Source organism: Symphodus melops (assembly GCF_947650265.1).
Source record: "Symphodus melops genome assembly, chromosome: 11".
Lineage (NCBI taxonomy): Eukaryota > Metazoa > Chordata > Actinopteri > Labriformes > Labridae > Symphodus > Symphodus melops.
This window is the reverse complement of record NC_136701.1, coordinates 16,856,483-16,884,468: the sequence shown is the minus strand read 5'-3', so window position 1 is coordinate 16,884,468 and position 27,986 is coordinate 16,856,483. Positions and strand designations below refer to the sequence as shown.

General features: G+C 43.4%; 1 protein-coding gene across 1 annotated transcript; it reads left to right on the top strand.

The window, feature by feature from the left end:
- The first annotated feature begins 99 nt into the window (after positions 1-99).
- Positions 100-26,371, top strand: pds5b (PDS5 cohesin associated factor B). The gene is made up of 35 exons (XM_079355742.1): positions 100-223; positions 7,080-7,207; positions 7,570-7,773; positions 7,997-8,083; positions 9,397-9,494; positions 10,478-10,604; positions 10,985-11,065; positions 11,549-11,689; positions 12,518-12,633; positions 13,221-13,315; positions 13,513-13,658; positions 14,688-14,839; positions 16,199-16,312; positions 16,507-16,588; positions 16,682-16,730; positions 16,954-17,093; positions 18,025-18,140; positions 18,268-18,373; positions 18,907-19,067; positions 19,260-19,383; positions 19,557-19,715; positions 19,993-20,061; positions 20,202-20,338; positions 20,505-20,628; positions 21,155-21,359; positions 21,680-21,794; positions 22,093-22,225; positions 22,328-22,447; positions 22,579-22,641; positions 22,780-22,925; positions 23,254-23,323; positions 24,054-24,454; positions 24,587-24,667; positions 25,246-25,342; positions 25,573-26,371. The coding sequence occupies exons 2-35, from the start codon at positions 7,100-7,102 to the stop codon at positions 25,603-25,605; spliced, it is 4,200 nt and encodes a 1,399-aa protein (XP_079211868.1). The 5' UTR covers positions 100-223; positions 7,080-7,099; the 3' UTR covers positions 25,606-26,371.
- Positions 26,372-27,986: the final 1,615 nt, after the last annotated feature.

The following is a 27,986-nucleotide window of genomic DNA, read 5'->3' as shown; positions in this document are numbered from 1 at the left end:
TTGTAATAATTTTAGACGATGTCACTGCATAATACGAGCATCACTTGAAGATAACTCTACCGTAAAATACTTGCGTGACTCGACCTATAGGTGGCGCTACAGACTTGCTGATGCTTTGTACCCACGGGCACTGAATCTGTACATATTGGCGCCATTTTGGAGCTAGGAGGGGGAAGAGAGCTGCAGAGAGGAGGACACGATTGATCACAATTCACCGTAACAGGTAAGAAAATACCCCCCAAAATAAGCTTATAGTTTAGATTTAGAAGTTTTTTTATTTCCAGCCTCTGCAGTAAAAGATGAAGTGTAACACAGGATGTGTCCGCGGAGGATCCATGTCTCCAGCGTGAAGAGTGAAGGCTCCCTGCCCGCCTCGCTCGCCTCTGTTCACGGCAGCAGAGTCCGAGTCACAGCGCTGGTTGACCTGGTTCCTGCGGAGCTACACGGTTAGCTAGTGAAATACTCGCGTGTTCTGGGCTCGGTGATAAAAAACAGCAGCTGCTCTGTCTTTTAATTGTGGCTTTGCAGCTTGTTAAAGACACAGCGGTGGTACGCCGGGCTGTTTTGTTTTACTATCCGCCCTCTGTCACTGAGATTGCTGCTCATTATGTTAGCCCGCTTATGCTAGCGGGGACACCATACCAGCTAGCTATCGGCGGCTAACTAGATTAGCTATGCTCAACACAACAGCATCAAGGCAGTCCGGCTGTACCTTAGTCCCTGGCCTTGACATGCAGCTGTATTATAACAATAAACGTGTATATATTTATAAACCAATGTCCAGTATGTTCTACATATAACGACAGATCACTTAAATCACGGGAATCATTTTCTTTGTCAGCCTCATTGTGAGCTACGAAGCGCAGTGCTTGTAAAGAAATGTTCAATTTTCTATTAGTTTGTTTGTTGATCGGCTGGATACACACATTTATCATATATCAGAGGTTCATTTTACTGTCTGTGCTCTGACCAGGTGATTGTAGATAACCTGGTCTCGTGCAGGTTTATTGTTAGTAATAGTCTAAATGCACAAAGGCTTTGAATGGAGGAGTAGTGAGTGTAGCATCATTAACACTGAGTGGGATAGGTTTGTTTTTTTATTAATATAAAAGTGGATACTGCTTGCTCGATGTGTAAACTGAGCTGGTGTGCTGCAGTGCATTTGTTGTGACATGATGATTATGGAGTCAACCATCGACACTGCTGATTGGTCAACTGATCACAGGTTGTAAGGAGCCTCTGGATTAGATGACCATGTCATTAGGATTGTAAATTATTTGTTACATTTGAATTCATGCTTTAATATTTATAATTAGCCCTATCTGAGATATGTAGTTCAAAAATTCCTAAAAGAAAAAGGGAGGAGTTAGTGTCGGATATTAGCCTTAAAAATCCTTTTATTTCAGCTTCTTAATGCAGTATCTTTCGTACTTTTATTTAAAAATGGATAGATAAATCTGGTCTTTGTGGGATTAACCCTCAAACTATTGTGTTTGAGCAGCTGCTGAACCCAGTTTATACTAAAAGTTGACAAAAAGTAAAAAACTAAGAACAATATCATGAAAATAATTAAATAATAATAAATTCTTAAAGATAATTTACTAAGAGGGAGATCAAAAGTTTGGTGTGATTTAAATTTATATTAGCTTGTTTCATTTGTAGATAAAAAAGGCTGCAACCTTTTCAACGTCTCATTTCGTGTTTGATATGGACCCGTGTCTGCAATGAAGCTTTAATTTATTTCTCCAAACTAACAAGAAAACGACAACATTTGGTTTGGCGAAATTCCTGCCAGAAGTGTGTTTGTGGTTTGATTCTCTCTGACTGTTTGCACGAGTTGAATTATGATACAAGAGAAAAAAAGTTGCTGAACTTTGTTTCCGCACTCTTATCTGTTTGTTGCTGTGTCATATAGATTCCTCTGGAGCGTCGCTCGTTTTCACAACCTTTGCATTAACTCCAGTCTGCTCCTCTGGGCTCTGTTGGTGTGTCTGGGCAGCCGTCACTGGCCCAGATGCTTCCCTGGCATGAACACACAAGTTTCAGAAATGTCTGTTTAATGTAATTTTAACTCAACTCTTTAAGAGTCCTTCACTGTTTGGCAGCTCCCCTCACTATTTGTTTGTTTGAGTGCCCATGTGCAGGTCAGGGAGTTTGCCCCGACAGCCAACTGGTGTCCAGTCCTCCCAGTGTTTCCTGACAGCCGCTCTCTTCTCTGTGATCACCCACAGGGTTAAAACAAAAGACGTCTGTGTGAAGGTTCAGATTAGGTTAGGAGGACTGCTCTGCGTCCTCATATTTCTGCTGGCAGCTGCATTAGGACTTCATTTGGGAAAGCAGCAGCAGCAGCGGCAGGATACAAACCCCTGAATGTGTTTCTCTCTGATAAACCGCCGATGAGTTGAAAGTAGCTCGTGCTGCAGAGGTTTCGTGTGGGGTAATTTTACCCGCGTGTGTCTGTGTGTGACTATTTACTGCTGCTTCTTATTCAAAGTGAAATTTTCCCCGGTGGATGGCACCCAGACTGCCCCCCCCCCTCGGGTCGAAAAATACTCATCTCTGATTGGCTGCCAGAGCTGCGTGTGTGTGTGTGTGTGGTAGACGACTCAGATTTGGCAGCAGCTGTGGGGTGGAAAAGAAGGTCAGAGCAGAGCGATTTGGCAGCCTGCCAGTGATGGACAGTGTGTGTGTGTGTGTGTTTGGCCATGTTTGTGTGTTTTTATAAAAGCTCAAGTACAGCTGCAGAAAATTGTTCAGTTATTATTTGAAATTCAGTATTGAATTTTGGCCTCAAATCAATTTCAACCAGTCCTTTTTTGTCAGACAGCAGACCTGCTGCATCTCTTCTGAAAGCTCGACAAAAAGCTCACAACTGAGACAAAAGCTGGTTCCCCTTTTTCTCTCTGTAGTTTATCTTATTCCAACAGTTGCTCATATATATGTATACATGTTGTATTATTGTTATCTTCCCTCATTTTGTTTGTGTCGCTCCTAAGAAGTGAAAGCCAGATACACAAAGAGCCATGTAAAAATACTCTTCATTGATTGATCAACCTCTGATTTCATCACGGGTGATTAAGGACTGATTGGAGAGAGTGAAGCAGAATGTCCCCTCAGGGATGAAAAGTATTACTGTTTCAAATAAAAAAAACAATATTAGTAAAGGTAAAAATTGGTTCAGTTAAAGACAGGGTTGGTCACTTTTGAAAACAAGCATGAGATTGATCCTCTTCACTCGCCCCCTGCCCTCTGTGCTCCCTCTAAAGCCCCGCCCCTCATGTACACGCACGAGCGCCATTGGTCCAGAAGCAGACCTCGGCTCGTGCTTTGAGTGTGGACTCGAGCATGCATGGAGTAAAGAAGCTCGATTGGTTAAATAAAAAACGAACCTTCATCTGACATTGGTCGAAGTTTTTTTCAGGCGTACAGGTGAAGGATTTTCTTCGTTCATCACATGAGATCTGATTTACTGTCAGGACATCCAAAAAACTTAAAAAGTGTATCTGGAGGTAATGACCTACCCTTCCTTTTAACATTTAATTATGTTCAATATCACTGAAGTGAAGCAGTAAGGTTAACCAGGCCGATTTCTTAAGAGGCCGTGATGATGACGACTCAGAAAAATCAACAAATGTCTGTGTTGTAAATCTACAAATAATAGAAAGTTTTCATGTGTCATCTGTGCGTTTTCTCATCCTCACCAAGCATGTAAGCTGCTCTTCTGTACATCACTCGCGCTACATCGCGAGGAAGCGTCACGTTCGCGTGACTCTTGACCACGTTCACATTTTGCAGATCCAGCCGCACGGCAGCCACAATCCACACGTCTGTCCGACCACGGGGCAAAGCAAACGCCTGTTTCTGCTCCCGTCCCGCCGCTTTAACAACTCTCCTCGTGATCCAGACCCGACGATTGCATCCAAACACATTCGCATCCATAAAGATCCACAAACTGATTTTAGGAATCCACGCTGAACTTTTTTTGAACGACGCCTCATTTGATCAATCAGGATCTTCCGTTCACCGTTTCCAGGCTGCTGTAGCCAATGAGAGCCTGAGTAAAAACAGGACTTTCTTTCTTCCCTCCGTGGCTGGTATTACTCTACATATGAAACAGATGTGTCCGTCGAAAAAGGAGATAACAACCGGGTCGACGGTCTCGTCAGAGAGCCGGTAGCGAATGAGGACGGCTGACATGAACTGCTGGAAGTGAACTCGAGTAACCCCGACGAAGATGATGGAAAACAGATTTCCAAAGGAAGCAAAGAGATCCCTTCATAATTTTTCAAATGAACACTCGCTTGAACATTTACAGTGAATCAATGTTGAGTTTAACGTTGAACACATGAACGGACGCGTGGCCAGCTCTGAGGATTTGATGCATCGTTCAGATTCACGGAGAAGCTTTTTCGATGAATGCTGATTATGATGTTACACTGTACAGTTTGAGTCGTGTCTCGCTGAGAAGTGGGAACTTTATCAGTCTTTTATTTGTGTGTGTGTGTGTGTGTGTGTGTGTGTGAAGGTATAAAATCTGCAACCATATCCGAACAGCTTTGTTTTAGTATTCAAGGATGCACATTAAATTAAAAGGAAAAATAGCTTTGGGAGCGCAGGGCGTGGCGGCCAGCGGGGGAAGGGCCAATCGCGCTTAACTTCAGTATACGGATCGCCAGTGTGATGGCGTCCTGAGATTGACACGAGCCCGCCACAGTTTCCCCAAACAAAACCCACCAGAATAAAACCAACGTTAGTGAGGTGGTCGTGTTTTACAAACACGGGTCCTTCCTTCTCATTTCTTTAGATCTTGTTTGCTTTGAATGAGATGTTCTGCTTTTACTTGTTTTGCCACAAAAAGAGAACTCTGTCTCGGTGCGTCACATCTGCTCAGAAAAGAAATGTTTTATCCGACCCATGGCCTTCAGATGTGAAACTAAGGCACATTTGATATAACCAGCACACATTACAGCCATGTTTACATGGTGTCAGTTGTATAAGAAAGCTTTTGAAATGTGTCTGCTTTAATAGCAGACATCGGACCCAAGTTTCATTTAAGGCTTTTTTTTAAATTTATTTTTTGTTAGCAGCTGAACGGTTCATTGAATCATTTCAGTTTTCAAGCGTTAATTTGAAGCGTTGACAAACCTTGAAGTCTGTGCACAGTCATTCAGAGTGTGTACCTTTTTCAATATCGAACCATTAGATATTCATGACGCAGAAGTTCGTCTTTCAGACTGTACTCCAGTCACTACTTTATTTAAGAGTGTCACATTTTCTATGACAGTGAAAAGCTGCTCAGGATAGTGCAGCTGTAATATGTGTCACATTTCATCAGCTGATCGCAAGAATGTTAAACCGGAAACCGGTAACATTTATTGAAGCTTCACTTCAAAATACTGTAATATGAACACATTGTGTGGCCTTAAGACTTCTATTGAAGTATTTCTTAGAAAGAGGCTCTCTTATCCAGAGGAATTCACGGCGTGCTGGAACGCCTTCAATGATGCAGGACGTTAGTACGTCGGTGACAGACGTACATGACCCAACGCTGGGAGCTAAGTCCTGTTAGCAGCCGGACTGACAGTGTAACTTCTCATTTCCACCAGATGGGTGTCTGAACTCCACGCTGGCTGCGTTACACTGGCTCTGCTGCGTCTAAAGCATCTAAACGCCATTAAAGCATCCGGTTTATTTTCAGAATAAAACTCCCAGTTTTAAAAGTTGGTGTGTGTGTTAAATTCCTGTGTCTATAAGGGTGTGTACAGTTTAAGTTGATTAACCTCTTTATTTAATGAATGTAAACTTGCTTACAGCTGTTCTTTTTTGCTATTGATGCTGTTTATATTACCTGTTTGACTGTTTTTTGGAGCTGCTGTAACGCCCGGATTTCCCCCGTTGCGGGATCAATAAAATTTATCCTTATCCTTTTATTTATTTATTATGAAAGTCTGTTTATCCCCGTGGGGCAATTAGCGCAACAAGCGGTCGACCACAGGAGCAGCAACCCTCATACACCCTGACGGAGCAGGGGGAGCGATTCCGTTACCACATACCGTACATCGTTTTATCCTGCTGTCGCGTGCAAATTTTTTTTTTCCTCCAATCACCCCGGTGAACAACTCCCGCTGTCCGTCTGTGCTGCTCCGTGCTGCGCTCTGAAAACGCAGACGGACGGGGGGGGGGGGGGCACGGAGCTGTACCAGTGCGGAGGTTAAACGCAAAGCACGCGTATCTGCTGGAAGGTCTGGGTGACGAGGATATGAGAGAGAGAGAGAGAGTGCACAGAAAAAAACACGCAGGCAGCCGGTTGGCCGTGCTCAAACAGTCTGCTACTGAAAGACGCTCTGTGCCATTTCTCACACGTTTCTTGCGTCGATGTGACTCGTCGAGGGAAAGGGGATAAAAAGAAAGTGGCTTCGACTTGACCCCCAAAGGAAAGCTCTGTTTTGATTGCTAAGACTGTTTCTGGGGCAGTTATCCAACATGTAGCGTCTGATTGATTTTGCTGCAGCTTGCTTCCCTCCGTTAGCCTCTCCAGGGACGAGCTCCTGACTTCCCTGACTGCTGCTTTGACTAAAACTCTGCTGTGTTGAAGGTTTCTTCACTACATCATATCCAACCATGAATGTATTTTAAATATTACACACCCATTTCACCATGCGGACTCTGTGAATAGTCATGCAGTATGAGTCAGGCTTCAGTTCGGTGAATAAAGAATCGTAGCACTTTATGCTAAAAACACGACCTGGCTGTAACCCTTCAGAGGCCGCAGTAATGAAACCTGGAGCACAATAAGAGCCGCGTCTGGAGATGAAAAAGTCGACCTGCTATCTGAATGTGGCAGTTTCATCTTGTGGAGCACCGTTACCTTGCTGCTCCAGTCTATGCAAACGCTGCGAAGTGCCGTACAGAGACGAACCGGCTGTGTTTTGTTTTTGTTGAAGTTCTGCCATCCTCACAGGTTTAATGAGTCCTTCTTCCTGTAGGGTTTTCCTCCTTCTCTCCTTTGAGATATATATATATATATATATATATATATATAATGAAAGTCTATGATATGTTGTTCTCTCCATCCCCAGGCAGTGAAGAGCTAAAGAGGATGGCTCACTCTAAAGCTCGAGTCACAGATGGGAAGGTGACCTACCCCCCGGGGGTCAAGGAAATCTCCGATAAAATCTCCAAAGAGGAAATGGTCCGCAGGCTCAAGGTCAGTATCTTTCACCCTCTGTTTTCTCAAGGAGCTGCATCCTCCTCTCATTAACCGAGCAAAGATCAGGCTTCTTCATGCCTCTTCAGTGTGATAGCAACACAGCGCTCAAGGCACGATCACGTTTGTGTTTCTTTTAAATCAGGAAAGAAAGTGAAGTGTTCAAAATCGTGTTTTGGTTTTATTTTGAACATTGTTTTAAATCAAGAAATCCTCATTTACTCTTCTTGCTCTAAAGTTTGTGCTTAGCTCGTGGTAACTGGACAAACTGACTGCTACACAACCTGTACTTTCACTTACAATCATTTGTAACTTTTTTTTTTTTTTTTTTTTTTTTTTTTTTTTTTTTTTAACCCATTCAGATGGTTGTCAAAACCTTCATGGACATGGACCAGGACTCTGAGGAAGAGAAAGAGCTCTACCTGAACCTGGCTCTCCACCTGGCCTCAGATTTCTTCCTCAAACACCCAGACAAGGACGTGCGTCTGCTGGTGGCCTGCTGCCTCGCTGACATATTCAGAATTTACGCTCCAGAGGCGCCGTACACATCTCCAGATAAGCTAAAGGTACGGGTGGTGAAGATCCGGCTCGGGGGCCAAAGTAGGGGGGTTTTTCAAAAATGATTTACTCGTTGGGTTGTACAGTAAACACCACGCACTGGTAAACCTCTCCAGAAAAGAAGTTTATTCAACGAGCAGTTAACAGAAACAGCAGACCATTTTTATAATGTTTGTTTTGGCAGGAATTGTTGGCTCGTGTTTCTGAACTGTGTTTCCGTCTCGTCTCCAGGACATTTTCATGTTCATCACAAGGCAGCTCAAAGGACTGGAGGACACCAAAAGCGCCCAGTTCAACAGATACTTCTACCTGCTGGAGGTGCGTCACTTGGTGTGCATGAGTCAGCGGTGTGCTTTGAGTTTAACGAGGAAGACTCTGTCGTATTCTAACATGCGGCTCACACAAAGAGACCGTGCTCTTTGGTCGGCCTCTGTCCCATCACTTCCTGAGTCCGTCTCTACTCAGTGAGCTGGAGCAGAGTCTGGATTTTTGAAGGATACATTTTACGTGATTCTTCAATTTTTAGTGTGGTTTTATTTGTTTTAAAGGGACGGTGCATATTGTACAACATTTCTGGACATATGCCAGAGTTAGCCCAAAGGCTAGTTTCCATCTTTGGTTCCTGGCCAGATTTCAAAATAAAACAGGGAAGCGGCAAAGATTTAGGCGTGTTACTGTGGTGTGTAAACATCTGTGTGCTTCTATCTGATGAAAGTCACATTTAAGTTCTTGCAGTTGATCCAAACAGAGATGAATTGTAACGGGATTTATCGTCGTGTGTTTGTGTGCTGCTGTGTATCAGTCAGCTAAGATACGCTGGAGATGTTTAGAAATGACTTTGTACAGTTTTTCCCGTTTAGGACATCAGTAGTTGTGATCCTCGTTGACCTTTATTTCTCGCTCTTTGCACACCATACAAGCATCAACAGTTATTTAAGCCCTTAATAACCTCTGTATTATATGGAGACTTTAATGACTGGGCAGCCAGTGGTGACTTTATGGCCATGCACTCTCTGAATGTTTCTCTTTAAACGCTGAGATGTTTAACTATGAGACTGTCTGTCTGACCTCCATTTAACCCCAAGTTAAAAATTTATATTAAAAAAAGTTGAATGCCTTCAGGAGATCTGTATTTTTCAACTCTTTAAAAAATGGTCTTCCTCTGGGTTTCTTCAATTTCCTTTTTTTTGCTTTAAATCCATTAAGGCGAGTTGCCCTTATAAACTGTTCCCTGATGAAATCAAAGGACAAGTTGAGGCTAATTGGAATTAAAGATGTTTACAACTTGGTTATTGTTGTTGATTAAAAAGCACAGTCTTATGAACAGGCCGTAATTGGACCATGAGCAGTTATTATAGGAGGGCAGTTATCCACTTTTATCACAAACTACGAGTGTAATCAAATGAAGTTTGGTTAAAGCTGCTTCCACTGAAGTTAAAGCAGCTATCACAGGAGAGGCCTCTCTCCCAGCGATACGCATGGGGGGAGCGCCCATGTTTGCAGAGAAATTAATTAGATTTTTATTCATTTATTTATTTTCAGTCAAACCATTAGCAATCATGACTGTCCTACTCTTCTTCGCCTTCCTCGAGTGTAACTGATTTTAACGTCCCTCCTCTCCTTTCATTCAGAACATAGCGTGGGTGAAGTCCTACAACATTTGCTTTGAACTTGAAGACAGCAACGAGATATTCACCCAGCTCTACAGAACGCTCTTCCAGGTCATCAAGTAAGTCCTGTTGATAAAAGACGGGGCCCCCGCTGGGATCGTTAGTCTTTTCCTATTCATTCACTCCTCGCGTATATTTCTCTCCATCCCCTCCTGTTTGAATTTGTTTTCAACATCCGCCTGCTGCGAACAGAAACGAGCCCCTGGAGCCCTCTCTAACATCCCAATCTGATTCTACTGCTCCACACTGAAAGCGCTCCGGAACAGTCCAGTTGTTTCTCTTTGATTGCCCTCTCTCTCTCTCTCTCTCTTTCCTCCTCACCCCGCTCTCAATTTCACTCTGCTCAACACAACCTTGAGGGCTGAGTTCTGCAGCACAGAACTTGGACCTTTGCCAACTGAGCAAAATAGTGGTTGAGTGTGTCAAGGTTGTGCCAGCGCAATGCTGTTTTTTATTGTATGCGAGGAATCGAAAGATCGCTGCTGTATTTTAGAGAGGCTTGCGTTGAGATAGAGGGTGCAGGGGGGGGAAAGCAGCCCTCCTGTTTGTGTGTGCACGTTACACTCAGTGAATTTGGAGGTAATGAGACTTGTAATGCCTGGCAGCATCCAGAAGAGCTTTCCCTGCGATACAAATCTAGGTAATAAGTTTTACCTCCTGCAGCTTCACAGATCATTATGCAGACAGTACACCCACCGCCTGCATGATCGCTGCATCTCTGTCTGTATTTATGATTCCAGTTAGTTCTCAAATTGAGCGATGCATCAACTAAAAGCATAAATCCCTACTAAATGCTTTCTGTTAGGAAAAGCTAATCTGAACCACGAAGCTGTAAAAACAGACGGCTTCATGATCTGAATCAGTCATTAACACTCTCGTCGACAACCTGGGAGAATTTCACACAACCTTTTTTTAAAACCCCAGTCCTTTTCTTTTCATGTGCTGCCTCATTAGGAAACCGTTGTGCATTTTAAAAAGATTTGTAAAAAATATGCAACGATGCAGCTGTGACCTTTGACCCTTTCTCGCCTTGTTTCCCTAGCAACGGCCACAACCAGAAGGTGCACATGCATATGGTGGACCTGATGAGCTCCATCATCTGCGAGGGGGACACGGTATCCCAGGAGCTGTTAGACACCGTGCTGGTGAACTTGGTGCCAGCTCATAAGGTTTGTGCACGTCCGTCGATGCATGTACACAAAAACGTCACACGCACGCATGCACGCAGAGTCCCACTTTTAATGTTGATGCAAGCAGAAACGGTTCAAGGGAACAGTCTTGAGTGAGCTCACATCATCAGTAGACTGAAGCGGATATCATTATCCATACCCTGTAATTCAGTGAGACCCCTGCTGGTGAGGTGGTGCATCTTCAGAGTTGGTGCACAAGCATCGATCCACACCTGCGTCTGCTCTGAAGACCCTGATGTGATCCGGTCTGAGAAACCCAACAACAACTGGCTCCATGCGCAGTTTGTGTCATCCATAAATCTGTCACACGTCGTCTGTGCTGCTCTTTGATTCACTGATTCTTTTTCTCCCTTCTCTAGAATTTGAACAAACAAGCATATGACCTGGCCAAAGCTCTGCTGAAGAGAACCGCCCAGGCCATTGAACCCTACATCACCAATGTGAGCTCTCTTTTCACCCACATTTTCTTTATTTTTGTCTGAACACTTTATCTTCGGATTATGAGTAGTTAAATTTTTTTTTTTTTGTCTTTTACATCTAACATAGTGAACTGCCATTATTGGCATTGTGTTTATGGGTTTTTTTAAGAGTGCTTAGAGACATTGTTGATGCAATGCATTATGTAGTTGTGTGCTCTTTAAAATCCAGGGTCATGACCTGTATAAATTCAAATTTTTGTCAAATCTGAAACTGCATAAATCGAATGTCTCATCAGCTAGCTTATTGAAACTCTGCTCTGTAAAACCAGCTGTTAAACATTCAAAGAGTCTCATTACTAACATGGTGAGGTTAATTCCGACGTAGCGGGAGCTGTTGTAATAGACTCTGAGCTGTCGGATCGTAGACGTGCCTCCCCAGGAGGAGCCACGCTCATGCAGAGCACCGGTACGTTCTCAACTCCTCTTCTGTGTGCTCTTCATCAGTTCTTCAACCAGGTGCTGATGCTGGGAAAGACGTCGGTCAGCGACCTGTCCGAGCACGTCTTTGACCTCATCTTGGAGCTTTACAACATCGACAGCCACCTGCTGCTCTCAGTGCTGCCGCAGCTGGAGTTCAAACTGAAGGTAACGAGAAACGCTGGTCGAGTCCAACCATCAAACTGCTTTGCTTTGTTGTCATGGTTTTATATCAAATACACTGTTGCATCAGTTAGGACTAATGACAGACAATAACCGTGATGATGATCAATAGATTTCAGTGTCGTATTAACAGCAGGTATAAAGATGGAAACGGCAGCAACTCCCCTGTGCGTATTTGCGTTGTTAGTTTTATTCACACATCCGACTAAAAAAAAAAATCCTGGATTCTGACCCGTTAGAACAGAATTCCACATTTTTACCGCCCCTGCAGATTTGTTGATTCATATGAGAAATATAAAGGCTTCAGCCAGTCAGCATAATGTTGCTTCTGCAGTGTCTCATAAAGGCATCCTGCTGATGGATAACGCTCATTAACTGTTCACAGGGAGTGTAGATCACCGCTGTCTCCTCAAAATAATAGCTGCGATAAAATCTCCCCCCTAGGACTACACACACGCACACTCTCTCTCGCTCTCTCTCGCTCTCTCTCTCTCCCCCTGTGTTTGATGCTCGCTCGCTTTTCCCCCCTCATACCCTCAATCATTTCATCTTTATCTCTCCTTGCTTGTTTTCCCTTCCTTCTCTACTTTTCCTTTGTCTTTACTTCTTAATGCCTTTCTTCGCTTCTCATTTTAAACTAGAGTAATACAAAACAAATGCTGTTTTCTCTCTCTGTGCGCGTTATGAAAGCACTAACATTGCCAGTTCAGTTTGTGTAAAAAAAAAAAAAAAAGCTTGGCTGATTTGTCCATTGAACACAGCCAAACTGTGTGCGATCATTCCCCTGTGTCTTCCCTCCCTCTGTCTCCTCAGAGTAATGATAACGATGAGAGGCTGCAGGTGGTGAAGCTGTTGGCGAAGATGTTCGGAGCCAAGGACTCGGAGTTGGCTGCACAGAACAAACCTCTGTGGCAGTGTTACCTGGGCAGGTGAGTGACAGCGGTGCGTCTGTGGCATCGACAGATCTAGGTCTGCGTCTTTAGTCCTCCATAGTTTCACGATGTATGCTGTGTTTGAAATGAACTTCAGAGATTTAGATATTATTCTTTTTTTTTTTAAAGATTTTTTTGGGGGGCATTTTTGGCCTTTATTATAGAGGAGGAACAGTGGATAGGGTCGGAAACCAGGGAGAGAGAGTGGGGACAGAGGACTTTAGCCTGGATGCATGGGGACACACCACTAGATATCATTCTTTGACTTGTTGGATTACAAAATCTTAAACTTGGCTCCCCATGACAAAGAACTTTACACATGCATACTCGCCTACCTGGCCGTGCTGAAACTTCGAAAGATGAATAATGTTTTCATTATTACCATGAACAATAGTTAACCTGCAACATGTCTATAATTGGGAGAAATTATGTTTTTTTGTTTTTTTTTGTCCAACCAGATCAATAACGGAAAAAAGATGTGTTGGATTGAATACTGACCTTAACGCTGAATGAATAATTAGTGTAATCGTTGTGTTTCTGCCTTTGCAGAGTAGCTCTCATTAACCGTTTTCTTTCCCCAAAAGGTTCAATGACATCCACGTACCTATAAGACTGGAGTGTGTGAAGTTCGCCAGTCATTGTCTCATGAACCACCCTGACCTGGCCAAAGACCTCACAGGTAATCAGCTGACACCTTCCCACAGATAACTCAATAACCTCGTTCCATCACTGACCTTAAGTGTTGAGTTATGTTTCTGTGTGTATTAGTGTAACTTTTGAAGTTTACTTAAGATCTAAAATATGTTCTGAGTATCGTTAGTCTCTCACATCCCACTCATCTGTTTCCTCTTTTCTTTTTTTCTTTTTTCTCCCCAGAATTCTTGAGGGTCAGATCACATGATCCGGAGGAGGCCATCCGCCATGATGTTATTGTCTCTATAGTAACCGCTGCCAAGAAAGACCTGTCTCTAGTCAACGATGCGTTGCTCAACTTTGTGAAGGAGAGGACTTTGGACAAAAGAGTGCGTGACGTTATTATTACATATCTCCTAAACAGAAGTCCTATTGAAGTTTTAATCCACAGGAACAACAGGGTGATGATACATTCTCAGGTGCTCACAGTTGTAGGAACATATCATGGGGGGGGGACCGAGGCACACTGAAGATAACTTCACTGCGTGTTTCGCTTGTAGCTTCCTCAGTAAACATTATTTCTATTAGCTGCAAACAGATGTCTCCCTACAACGACATTCATCATTTTGATGTGACTTGTAAGTGACATGCTTATCATTGAGAGGACAAACACATCTGTTGAGTCTATTCACTGATGAGAGCGCGTTCTTATTCAGCACTACCCCGAGGTTTGTTTGGGTTTTTTTCCCCCCCTAGAGAACGATCTGATTACTTGAGTCTTCCTGATTCTTCTCGTGTTTGTTGTATTCCCTGTCTTCGCAGGACTTGATTTCTGCTTAGATAAACACAAACGTCATCTTGTTTGTTTTCTGGCGCTCATTAGCCCGAGCCGCATGCAGGAATTTCTCTCTCTCTCTCTCACTCTGTGGCCAAACGGAGCTTTAAGTGTCTCAGCATCAATGAGATCATTTTCGCTGACTGTCTGGTCTCCTCATGTTGAGCGTCCTCTGAGGCAGCCTTTGACTTTCGTGATTTCAATCTAAAACAGCACGTGTTGTGTGTGGCGCACACCAACACTATGGCTTACAACGTACCAAACAAACAACGATCTTTCTTCATAACTGTATAATAGACTTCCTTCTTTCTCACATGAAGAGGACAAGCTAACTCCAGCGACTTGTAGTATGAAGATCAACTTTATCAACAGAATTGACCGCTGCGTTTCGGCTTGTGGCCTTCATCAGGGTCATCCTCGTCGGCCTAATTTGTTAATAAAGTTAATCTTCATGTGTCGCTGGACGGACTCTTCTTGCTTCTTGTATGTGCCCAGCATTTAGTGTGTGATGCCTCTTTCCTTTCGGGGCCGACGCTTTTCCACGAACCTTTCTTTTCATGATTGTCTTCTCCTTCTTCATCAGTGGCGTGTTCGTAAGGAGGCCATGATGGGCCTGGCTTCCATCTACAGGAAATACTCGCTGCAGGGAGAAGGAGGGAGGGAGGCCTCCAAGCAGATTTCCTGGATCAAAGACAAGCTGCTCCACATCTACTACCAGAACAGCATCGACGACAGGTTTGTGTTCCCGACTGCTGGAGGAAATGAAAACCCTTTGATTCATCTGAGTGTTTGAAATAAAACTGACAGTTTTTATGTGTATGTTACCCTGAGCAGATATCTATGTACCTCTGATATTTCTAACCTAACTAAAGAATGTGGTGAATGGAGATAATAACATTACATGAAGACACATTCTTACATTCTCGTCAGACTCTAAGGCATTGTTTACCTTGCAACTCCAAATCATATTTTAAGCAGATTCGGTTTATATGTACCGGTAAGTTGTGTGTTTTGCCACACAAATCTGCACACAAAAAGCCTGAGATCTGATTTATTTTATTTTTTTTTTTTCCCCCCCCCCAAAATCTGATTTGCGATTCAAATCGGATTCCTACAGATCCAATTTCAATCTGAACGTCTCGGTCGCTTCAATGTGTCTTCTGTGTCACTCGCAACACAACACCATCGACAAAAACAACGACGTAGATCCAGCGAGCCGGAAGTTAATCCAAGGCGTATTGTACAAACTGCTCTAAGCTTTGCTCGGTGGAAGAAAAGAGTGAGAATAAAAACAAACAAGGAGCAAAACAACAACAACAAAACACGTTGGACCTACTGCTCCACAAGATTGTTTGCGTCAGAAATAGGCACACTTCTCTGTCGTATTTGCTGGGCGTAACCTTCTACCATAGAAATCAATGTAGATCTGGTAACTTGCAATTTATACTGCAGTCAGTCAGTTCGATGGGATTCTGATCAGATTTGGGCCGCAGTCTGAACAAAGCCTTAGTCAGTGCACTTCACAATCGTTCAGGGAAAATGTAGAATAAGAGTAATCTATTTGACATGAACAAGTGTAATGCAATCCTGACGTTTTCATATTTAAACTCTCGAGGATTTGTTTTTTTGGTTTGTTCCAATAGTTTGAGCAGCGTGACAATAGACTGCAGCACGACTTTGATCTGAAAACTGTTTGTTGTTGTTTTTTCTCCACCTACACGCACGACAAGTTGAGTCTAAAGTGCCTCCGGTGGTGGTTGTTGAAAGTCATTCTGCTGAATGTCAAAAACTGAAGTAGCACTTCAGCCTAAACGCACAACAACAACAACAAAAAAACACAAGCTGGGGGGGGGGGGGGGGGGGATCTGATTGCAGAAGAGTGTTTGAGGGTGCTGATGTCCTCTGAAGCACTTTGCTGTGGTGGAGTCGCTCAGCGGCCAGAGGGAAAAGGGTGACAGACAGTTCCTGTGAATCAATGAGTCACTCACATCAGTGTGTCGTACGTTACCCCAAAAATGTCTAGAGTGAGTGAGGAGGAACAAAGTCTGTTAATTGACATTTGAATCAGTCATCTCCTTTAATGATGTGTTTCAGGTTACTGGTGGAGCGGGTCTTTGCCCAGTACATGGTGCCTCATAACCTGGAAACAGCTGAACGGATGAAGTGTCTCTACTACCTTTATGCCACCCTGGACACAAACGCTGTCAAGTGAGTCCAGCGCCCTCTAAAGACAGATCCAGAACAGTGTGCAAACATGATTTGACCACAGATCTTTTCAGTCTCGTTGTTCAGGAACTTTTTTTTTTTCTTTTTTTTTTTACTTTCTAGAAATAAAAAATGTTTGAAAGAAAGTCTTTTTGTTTTCCTCACCATGCTGTACTCCTCCCCCCCCTGTGCCTCAGAGCTTTGAATGAGATGTGGAAGTGTCAGAATCTGCTGAGACACAACGTCAAAGACCTGCTGGACTTGGTCAAAAAACCAAAGGTAAGTCTAAGTGAAGCACAGCCCAGTGAAGCTGGTGGGTCATGTCCCCTTGTTGGATGTTTCTAAGCGGTTTTCTCGGTTTCTGATTTGCAGTCTGAAGCATCAAGCAAGGCCGTATTTGCCAAAGTCATGGTGATCACAAGTAAGAGAGCTTCCTTTTTTTTTTGTTTTAAAGCCTTCTTGCATGCCACTGTTCAAGTTTCTGATTGGACCTCCCACACTGCTATTTCAACTTTGCATAGCCTGAGTAGAAGGAAAAAACTGCTGACACGTTAAGTTGGTCCAACCAACATTGTTTCTCTTCTCTTTTTTTCCCCCCCATGTATTCTTCGTAGACATCAGCTTTTCATTTTGTGTCTCTACAGGGAACCTACCAGACCCGGGCAAGGCTCAGGACTTTGTGAAGAAGCTGGCTCAGGTCCTGGAAGATGACGAGCGGATCAGAGATCAGTTAGAAACTTTGGTCAGCCCCTCCTGCTCCTGCAAACAGGCTGAAGTCTGTGTGGTGGGTATTGATGCTTTTTCACAGATCAGATCAGAGTTTGTGCCCTCTCATTGAAATTCTGACATCCCTATTCTGGCTTTGTTTCATTATGATAAATCACCTCAAAACTACACTTACCTTAAATGTGTTTCACTGTTGGTGGGATTAAAGCACTTTTTGAAGGGTTTTTCATTCAGTCTGTATTTTGACTTTCAAAGGCAACAGAGATGGTGAGGAAGAACGTTTACAGCCCTCTCCCAAGAAGCATCAATAATAGATTGTTAAAACCCTGCTGTGCTGTTGAACCTTGAGGACCAATGAGGAATGCTATTCCTGTCTTCAAACACTGAATCAGCCGAAACCATTTTTTAGTAGTTTCCCCTTCAAGTGTTATTTTATAGCACATTTCTTTTTTCCTGCAGTATTCAAAAGGGCACGCAAACTAAATGAGACTTTAAGATAGTCTGTTCATTCGTGACATGTAAAGACCATAGTTATCGTTTATTCACCCACACAGCTGGTCTTACTGAACACACACACACACACACTCAGGACGACATAACTCGACAACTTGACCCAGTCGCTAATTTTTTATTTCATTTTTATTTTTTTTGCCTGTATCAGTCTGCATGACGATAAAGGTCCTCTCTCTGTATCTGCTGTGTTTCATGTTGACCTGCTGCAGCGCAAGCGTTTAAAATATCACCATTCACTGTGAAAGTTGAAATAAAACCAGCTCTGACCTGGTGATATTTTGATCCTACATTAAAGGTTATTGACACGGGCCTTGCGTGTTAAAATCTTGTCCAATCCACAGCGCTCCACGTCAGTGACGGTTTTACAATAAACCAACGTTGTAATAACAAATCAATTGTACAGTTTTAAAGGTCCAAATACGGCAACGTCTGAGAATTCTGTAGATAAATATATAATTTGTGTGTCACTTTTTCAGCGAGACATCACGAAGAAGCTCAGCAGCCCCAAACAGCCCAGCAATCCTTTCCTGGAAATGGTGAAGTTCCTGCTGGAGAGAATTGCTCCGGTACACATCGACACAGAGTCCATCAGGTACAGAGAATTTAACTGCAGCAACATTGTCGTCGTCATCATTAAAAATACAAAAGATAAAGAATGTTTGGAAGTTTCACACTTCTTCTTCTTTTTTTTTTTTTCTTTTTTTTGTCGTCTCTCTCAGTGCTCTGATAAAACAGGTGAATAAATCTATAGACGGAACAGCTGATGACGAGGAGGAAGGCGTTCCCACCGAAGAGGCCATCAGAGCAGGGCTGGAGCTACTCAAGGTAGAAACAAGCCAGCGAGCTCTGCATCTGTTTGCAGAATGGGATCATAAATAATGGGTTGTCTTTTTATCATCTCACTTTGTTGCTCCATCCAACAACAAAGAGACGTGCAGGGAGAATCAATCAAACTGACTGACTTTACGTCCTCATCTGTTCTCTGTCAGTATGAAGTGCTGCCTGCAACTCAAGTAATCAGTGATTGGGGGAAAAAAACCCTCTTATGTCTCTGTCTGGTTGATTTAGTTATTTGATGACTGGATAAAAGAGGAGGGGGAATAATGAGCAGGCAGTGATTGATAATAGCACTCGTGCAGTTTTCCCTGGAGGTGAGGCCGACAGCAGTGTTCATTACAGACACTCAAACACAACACATTAAATACAGATGACATAAAGACCTCATGTCTTTACAATGAATCTGAATGAAACATCTGTGTTCAACAAGACGGAGATTAATGAAATGTATTTATCGTTTTATGAAAATGTTGCAGGATGTGCCGCTGTTTGACCCTCTTTTGTTTTTTTTGTCCTCACAGGTCCTTTCTTTCACACACCCAGTGTCGTTCCACTCTGCAGAGACATTTGAGTCTCTGTTGGGTTGTCTGAAGATGGATGACGAGAAGGTTGCAGAGGCTGCACTGCAGATCTTTAAGAACACCGGCAGCAAGATGGAAGAGAGTTTTCCTCACATCAAATCGTACGTCTAATTGCTCCCTTGCCGTCTTCGCTTGTTCTTCAGCTGAAGCTTAATGAATATGCGTTTAATCGTGCATGGAAAATAAGTTGGTATCTGTATTCTGAAACACTCGCTTTGAACAATGTTAGGGTCTTTCGGACTATAGAAATACTTCATGGTTTGTAATGGTGACGTCCTGTTTGCTCCCTCAAGTGTTTTGCTGCCAGTACTGCAGGCCAAAGCAAAGAGAGGGCCGCCTCGCCAAGCCAAGTATGCCATCCACTGCATCAACGCCATGTTCACCAACAGAGACACACACTTTGCCCAGATCTTTGAGGTCAGTCAGTCCCATCTTTCTGATTCTTAACTTTGTCAACACATTTTATAAAAAGTCGGACAATGCAAAGCCTCTATATTAACTGCAGACATGACACGACTTTACATTTGTCCGTGTGCATGTGTGACCTTAAACAGAAGGGGTTAATGAGAAGTGTGTTTGTGTTCCTCCAGCCTCTGCACAAAGGTCTGGACCCCGCTAACCTGGAGCAGCTCATCACTCCTTTGACCACCCTGGGTCACCTGGCTCAGCTGGCTCCAGAACAGTTCGCTGCCCCGCTCAAATCTTTAGTCGCCAACTTCATCGTGAAGGATCTGCTCATGAATGACCGGGTACACACACACACACACACACACACACACACACACACAAAACATCTTTATACATATCAAATATACAAGGCTCATGTTGAGAGTCAGGGCCGCTGTTATTGTTCTGAAACATTTAATGAATCTATACAAACTACGAGCAAAGTTTTTGTCTTTTTCCCTTAAAAGGGCATTGATGGAAATCCTCAAAAGTTATCAATCAGATCTCCCTCTAATCTGTGGGATCCTTGTTTTTGTTGCCCACTCGTATATGACGTGAGCCTGATTGTGTTCTTTACAGACTCCAGGAAAAAAGACGACCAAACTATGGGTTTCTGATGATGAGGTTTCTCCAGAGACGATGGCCAAGGTCGGTCAAACACCATATCTGTTTCTCTTCAAATTGCGTCCTTGAATCTTCATGTTCTATCGCCATAGTGACGCTTTATGTCTTGATTCTGTTCTATCAGGGATGAGAAAATAGTTTTTCTTTCACCCTCTCCTGTTCAGATCCAAGGCATCAAGCTGATGGTGAGGTGGTTACTGGGAGTGAAGAACAACCAGAGCAAATCAGGCAACTCCACCTTGAGGATGCTGACTGCGATTCTGCACAGTGACGGAGACCTGACGGAGCAGGGCAGGATGGGGTAAATAACAAAGCTGACACACAAACATAAGGACCTGTACTGTATGCGTTTTAGCCTGCAGCCTGTTTTCAGGTCATGATAACCGTTTTCAGATTGATGTGCTGGATTTTACATCAGCCCCTCACATCACAGCGTGCAAAGACATTCTTCATTTCTCTCTCCCCAGTAAACCTGACATGTCAAGGCTGCGGCTGGCAGCTGCGTGCGCCCTGCTGAAGCTGGCACAGGAGCCCTGCTATCATGAAATCATCACCCTGGAGCAGTATCAGCTGTGTGCCCTCGTCATCAACGTAAGAAGAAGCCTCTCCTATTAAGCAAAACGCACGCTCGCTTTGGGCCTCTGCAACATATCTGTTTTGAAATGATGCCCCTCCATTGATTAGATTAAATAGACTTTAATGTTTCATGGGATGAGATTTGCCTTGGGAGGGGGGGTGCAGAGAACACACAGCTCTGTATAACTTATTCAAACAAGCATAACACAAGACAGCACAACCATAAAAACAGTATGTGACACATTAAATGCAATAAAATAGATGGATTCCCTTATGCTAATGTATTAAAACCAATTAATTACCAATAAATAGACTAAAGGCTGAAATAAATCTAAAAGAAATCAAGTTAAATTCTGTACACTAGAGCTCAGGTTGCCAGCAGGGCAGCACCACAAAAAAGGATGTAGTGACATTTTGTCTCCGACATCTCTCCCCATGTTCTCTCTGCTTTCATCGTCTGTGTCCTCCTCCTCACCACTGCCTCTCTATCTCTCTTTTCTTTTTTTTCTTTTCTTTTTTTATGTCCCTCTTTGCTCTCCAGGATGAGTGCTACCAGGTGCGACAGTGTTTTTCCCAGAAGCTCCACCGAGGCCTGTGCCGCCTCCGTCTGCCTCTGGAATACATGGCAGTGTTTGCTTTGTGTGCCAAGGACCCTGTTAAAGAGAGGAGGGCTCACGCTCGTCAGTGCCTGGTGAAAAATGTCAACATACGCCGGGAGTACCTCAAACAGCACGCTGCCATCAGCGGTAAAGAAACCAAATATGAAAAGAAGTCGGACATTTTTAGTTTCACATTTGATCAAAAGTGACGACGAAGAGTCTGTAGGTCTAAACAAATCTATTTAGTTCTTCTTCAACCTGTACTGTATGAATAATTCACAGCAGAATATTTGAGCAGAGCTATGAATAATTGATCATTATAATTGATATGACTGTAAAGGGGAAATGAAAGTGGCCAGGGAACTCTTTGGCTGTCCAAATAGTGCATCTCTGTGCATTATATATTCATTAGCTTTGTTCATATAAGTTAGGAATGATTGAATATTGGCCTTTTTCTGTTCCACCAGACAAGCTGTTCTCTCTGCTGCCGGAGTACGTGGTGCCCTACGCCATCCACCTGCTGGCCCACGACCCGGACTACGTCAAAGTTCAGGACATCGAGCAGCTGAAAGAAATCAAAGAGTAAGTCTGGACGAGGAAAATCTGTTGCCGTGTGATAACACTGCTGATGAAAGAACACTTTGAAACATGAGAAACACTTTGTAGGTAAATGCCAACTCTTAGATGAGTGCAGCCCTTTAAGATTTGCTCCCGAAACAGAAAGCGAGCGCACATGTGGCGCTTGGCAGGTGTTCATTTTAGTCCCTGGTGTTCTCTACTCTTTCAGATCTAACTTGTTTCTTCTTCCTCAAAAGAAAAGAAAAAAAGGCCACCTATTGAAACGTATGTGTGGTGACATCAAACTTGTGCTCCTCTTTAGGGCTCTGTGGTTTGTGCTCGAGATCATTATGGCCAAGAATGAGAACAACAGCCACGCCTTCATCAGGAAAATGGTGGAAAACATCAAACAAACGAAAGACGCACAGTCCCCCACCGACTCAAAAACCAACGAGGTGTGTATAATGTCCAAAGATTTATCAGCTCTGAATGTATAATTCACTCACTGCATAAGTCTGCTATTCAGAGTAACAGCCATCTGTGTCTTCGCTCTGCAGAAACTGTACACAGTGTGTGATGTGGCCATGCACATCATCATGTCAAAGAGCACCACCTACAGCCTGGAGTCGCCAAAAGACCCCACACTGCCCTCAAGTTTCTTCACCAAACCTGACAAGGTTCCTGCTTTTGTCTGATATTGTAGAGCAGCCACACAACATGACATTATCTTGTTTGTTTGTTGTTGGTTTTACTTGCAGTGTGTTAGAGACCCAAGCCTGCTTCCTAACAACATGTGTCTCTGTTACAGAATTTCAGCAACTCAAAAAATTATCTCCCGGCAGAGATGAAGTCATTCTTCACACCAGGAAAGGTAACGTAATCAAACCTCTGATTATGTTTATATGGGCCCTTTTTTTTTTTTTTTTCTTTCTTACTTTTTTGTAAGTCTGTTTTTCATTGATTGTAGCATAAACTAAAGTTCCACTCTTGTCTGCTCTCACTCCTCCAGCCCAAGTCGGCTAACGTGTTGGGAGCAGTGAACAAACCGCTGTCGACGGCAGGGAAACAGATTCAGAGTAAAGCTTCTCGTATGGAGACCGCCAGCAACGAAGACTCCTCATCCAACCCGGGATCCCCACAGCGCGGCAAGACAAGGTGTGAAAACTCTGATGTCGACCAGCACTTTATCTGCTGCAGTGTCGTATATTAGCAGTATTTTCTGGGACCTTTTTATTAGATAGGACAGGAAATGTTGGAACGTTAAAGCGGGGGATGACGTGCAGCAAAGAGCAGAGGTCGGATACAGAATCATGGCTGCTGTGATGAGGACTTTAAGCTCCGTGTATGGGGGTGGGAAAGAAAGAATTCTGGGTTTATTTAAAAAAAAAAAAAAAAGATCCGCAGCAAAAGATTGTTTTGAATCACTGTTTTATTTCCTCGTGTGTATGTCAAATATCTTCAACTAATCCTTCTGATGTTTCAGGCTCGACACCGCAGAAATGGATCATAGTGAGAACGAGGATTTCACCCTGAGAGCAGACAGCACCGACAAGGTACTAAAGCCTTTTCATGTGCTCTCCTGGTTTCTGTGATGTAACAGACCGTCACTGTTATCTTTTCACGGTTAAAGCTGCTGGCCGTTCTAATTCAAAGTGCTTATTTTTATGATTGTGCTGTGTGTAAATATCTCCTTCTCATCTTTACATTACCAGGAAGTGAAACCTCATGAGCATAATTTAGCTTTTTTGATGCGAGTGGAAGGATGAGCAGTGAAAAATAAAACGGCACAATTATCAACTACATAACTGTTTATTTACCAGATATAAGCTCTTTGAGATAAATTCAGCACATTAAACCTTTTTACAAGTATTTTCTAAAAATGACTCTGTGTCTTAGGACGAGTCTGAAAGATGTGTTGCTGTGATCCAGATAAGTGCCTCCAGTCATAAACCCTTTGGTCTCTGTGTTTTGATAGTACTGTGCAAACAGGTGCTGATAAGCAGCACACACTGTGTACACTGAGTCATGGAGAGCCTCTGGCCCTGCTGTGGACACCGAGCGCTCTGTTTTAATATTGGAACAAACGTAATGTTTGATATTCATGAACGCACCGGCAAACATTCATTTTAAGCGGATGTTGGTTTGTTAAAAAATGAGGCAAACTGGTTCACAAAGAACAGCTACGTGGAAAAGGATGTAAGTTAATGTCAAAGAAGACGTCTGGCATGCTCATCGAAGCACTCGGTGAGCGGCATGAGTCAAACCCACCGTTTTGTTTCGCAGGATATTGAGAAGCCCCGCGGGCGCAAACGTGGCGTGACAACCAGTGACGACCAGGACAGCAAGCCAAAGCGCGGACGCAAGAAGGCCTCCGCCAACACGACCGCAGTGGTCGAGCCCGAGGACCAGTGGGACGAGGACAACCGGCCGGAGGACGAACAGAACAGCCCGCCGAAAAAAGGACGCAGGGGCCGGCCTCCGAAGTCTGCGACGCCAAGTCAGGACACGCCTGCCAAAGGGAAGAGAGGGAGGAAAAAGGCAGCTCCTCCACCCGAGGATGACGACGAAGAGGATGAAGAGGAGGAGGAAGTGGAGGAGGAGGAGGAAGAGGACGACAAGAGCAGCGAAAACATGGAGCTGAAGCCCAAAGGAAGGCCGGCCAGGACACCGCGGCGATCACAAGGGTGAGAGGGATACGAACCAATACTGTGTGTGCAGTTAGACATTTCTCAAGTGTCCCTAAGAACAGTGACAGAGTTCACACTTGGATCTTCCTCAGTGATGTTTACGTTGTTTTGTATCTTTTGTCCAAACAGCTTGGAGTCAACAGAGTCGACGCCACAGAAGAGGAGAGGACGTCCCCCCAAATCAGCTCAGCCGCCTGCCAAGAAACCAGCGTAAGATTCACATGAGCTCTGAGCTCGGCAGATCCCTCCTCGCTCCCTATCACATACTTTTCACAAGCAAACATGATCATGGTGGCTTATGTTTCAACTCTAGGAAAGCACATAACTACATAAAACCTCAGTGAAGATAGGCCCTAAAATAAAGATTTAGAAATTGTTGCTTTTCATTTTGCAGTTACGTTATCAAATAATTTTATATCAATTTTAGTTAGAGATTTTTTTATTTTTTTTTTATTTACACCCAAACTTGGCCTGAGTTTAGTAAGTAAGTGAGCTTTGAGCTTATTGATTCTGCCGTCCAGTCTTATGTGTCCTATAAAGTTATGTTTTGAGTTGAGTCACATCTTTTGAATCAAATCACTGGTGCTCAAACACGCATCAACCGTCTATTGAAGTTTTTTGAATGAAAGAAACCTCGTTAGTGACATGATGCGTTTAAGGTCCGGTGCAGCGCGCAGCCAGTTTAAGGTGTCTGACTTAATGAGCTATCCGCCCAACACATTGCGCATGGTGGACGATCCTTTTTTTAGGGACACTGATTCACTGAATAATGTCTTTGTGCTCTCCAGGCGAGGTGGGCGATCGAAGGCAGCGGCTGCTAAAGACGACTCGGAAGAGGAGGATGAAGAAGAGGAGGAGGAGCAGGAGGACGAGCCGACACCTAAGGTACTCAATGGAGACATGAGTCATGCCTGGGAGTTTTGTCTTTTAGACTAAATTAAGAAAGCGTGGGGCGAGTGGTTGGTGCGTGTTCTCCATGTGCAGAGACTTCAGTCTCCGCTCTCTTTCCTGATTCTGACTCCGTCCGCTGTCCTATCTCCTGATATCCAAAAATAAAATAAAAATAAACCTGAGATGACTTTTCACACTGCTTTTTCTTTCCTTGTCCTCTTTAGGGACGAAAGAAGGCAGCAGGTCGGAGAAGATGAGCTGAAAAACCGATGGAGGCAAGAAAAGCGTCTACTCTGAAAGATGTGGAAGAATGACGTAGGAAAGACAATATGGACATTGAACTTTTTAAACTTTTCATATGCCGACGCTCCTACTGTTACACAAAATTCACATACTTGCATATACCACATGCACACTACATGAGTACATCTGTATCATCAGCTGTGGGTTGTTGCATTGTGATGATGTTGGCCACATTAGGTAGAAAGAATTTTAACAGAAAAACAAACAAAAAAAAGATCACCTGTGTAAATAGTCTCTTCTGTCTGTTTCATGTTCTGTTGTTGTTTGATGCTGACTGGGAGGATGCTGTAAAGCCTCGACCCGCCAATATAATTATTATTAAAGTGCTCCCATAAAGCAATATTGCTTATGAATCATTCCCTCTGTCACAATTTTAAAAACTAAGAGATTAACCATTATCTATTTTTTGTGTGACCTTAATTGTGTTTTAATTCAATAGAAAACATACATTTTTTGTTTACAGTTCTGTATATTCTTTTTCTTTTTTTCTTTTTTTTTTTTACCATGTATTAAGAAATTAAAAAAAAATGTCTGAACCCTGTTCAAATGTAGAGTTGCATCTGGAGAAGTCTAGTGTGTCTCATTTTTAGGTTTGTACTTCCTGATGTTCGAAGTTCCTGAGCAGATGTGGTTTGAATGTTTGTCACTGCTGATAACTTGGCCTCACATCCACCCAGTCAGATCCTCCATTGTATCAATATAATTCTCTATAAAACCTGACATGCTCCTTCTTCTCTTTATTTCACTCTTAAGTCTTGGATGAAGCTGTTTGCTCTTCCTGGATCATTTAAAATCAGCAGAGATGTATAGAGCAACAGAGACTGGCAGAAGAACACTTGGAAGAGAAATATGGTCGTTTGATTTTGAATGAAGTCTTTTTAATACATTGTATGCCTGTTCTAATACAATGCTCTAGTGACTGTAAGGGGTGAAGACTTAATTAATCCAAATATAAGTCTTAGTTCAGGGGCAGAGAGATCCAGTGTGACTTCTGATGAGGCTTAGTAAGTTTAAGAATCAGGACTGTCTCATACATAAATTCACGACACTCCCTTTCTTCCTCTCCATCTGTCTTCCTCAGGTGATTATCTGACTACAAATTCTGAACTATCCATATTCTACCATGACATCTATCGACCAATCATCCTGCTGCTGGCATATTTGAAATGTGGCTCTTTCATTCGCTGTCAGTTTTTATTGTTTCAGTTTGATCACTGTAACCCTCCTCGAACTCAGTCACTTTCATTCCAGCTCTTCATGGTCCTGTAAGTCCACTCCACATCTTATCCTGTATACGTCCACGATCACCACCACCTGTCTGCACTCCCATCTGTGGGGGGAGTCACCATACCCAGCAAACACGTACAGTTGGGGCCATATGGGCCTCACTTGGGCTGGTTGGGCTTTGGGTGGGCATGGGCTTAGAGTGGGCTTCGTTGTTGGGCCGGAGAAATTGCCCATGTGGGTCAGATATGGACTGGTGAATGGGCCCCATCTGGGCGGCCCAGCTGGGTCCCGGTTAGTTTTGTGCGGGGGTTCCATGGTGCCCCCACGTGGGCAAGCCCAGATGGGATCAAGGTGGGCATTACATAAGCCCTAGCTTTGACCCACATGGGCAACCCAGGTTTCTCCCATCTGGGGCCCAAACTAGCTGGGCCCCATGTGTGCTTATTATGGGTCCCTGATGGTACCCATAAAGGGTAATAACCATTATTATTATGGGCAAACAAAGGCTCACATGGGCCCCGCATGGGTGTGTTTACAGAGTCTACTGCCCATGTGGGGCCCGACAATGAAGCCCACTCTAAACCCATGCCCACCCAAAGCCCAAGTGAGGCCCATATGGGCCCTAATAGCCAAAGACATTGCACATTTTCTCTTTTTCCAAACTTGTAATAAGTTAAATTGGTCCCTCATAATGAAGTCTATTCTGGTTGAGACACTGAAAGTAGACATACTGATTGTTCTTCTGTTAGCATGTGTGTAAATATAGAATTAGTCGTCTCAAATAGTGTGTTTTCCTTACAAGCTCATTGCCTTTTATCAAGTCAAAAAATCTAATCGGTTAAATTGTGCAGAAATAATAAAATGTCCACCTGTTTTTGTTGACAAGCAGAAAAAAAGAAAAATGAAATCAAAGTTTCCAGTGATTTTGGATACCAAATGAAGGTATTGTTCTTGCTTACCCAGTGCACAGCACTTGTTTGGTGAGTGATCAACTGGCGAAGTCATTTCTTTGGTTTGAGATTTTGTTGTGTAAATTTCTCCTGCATCTTTGAGCCCTGTGTTTGAGTTGGCTCTGGTTTCTGTATGTGCAGTGTTCAGTATTGAGTTA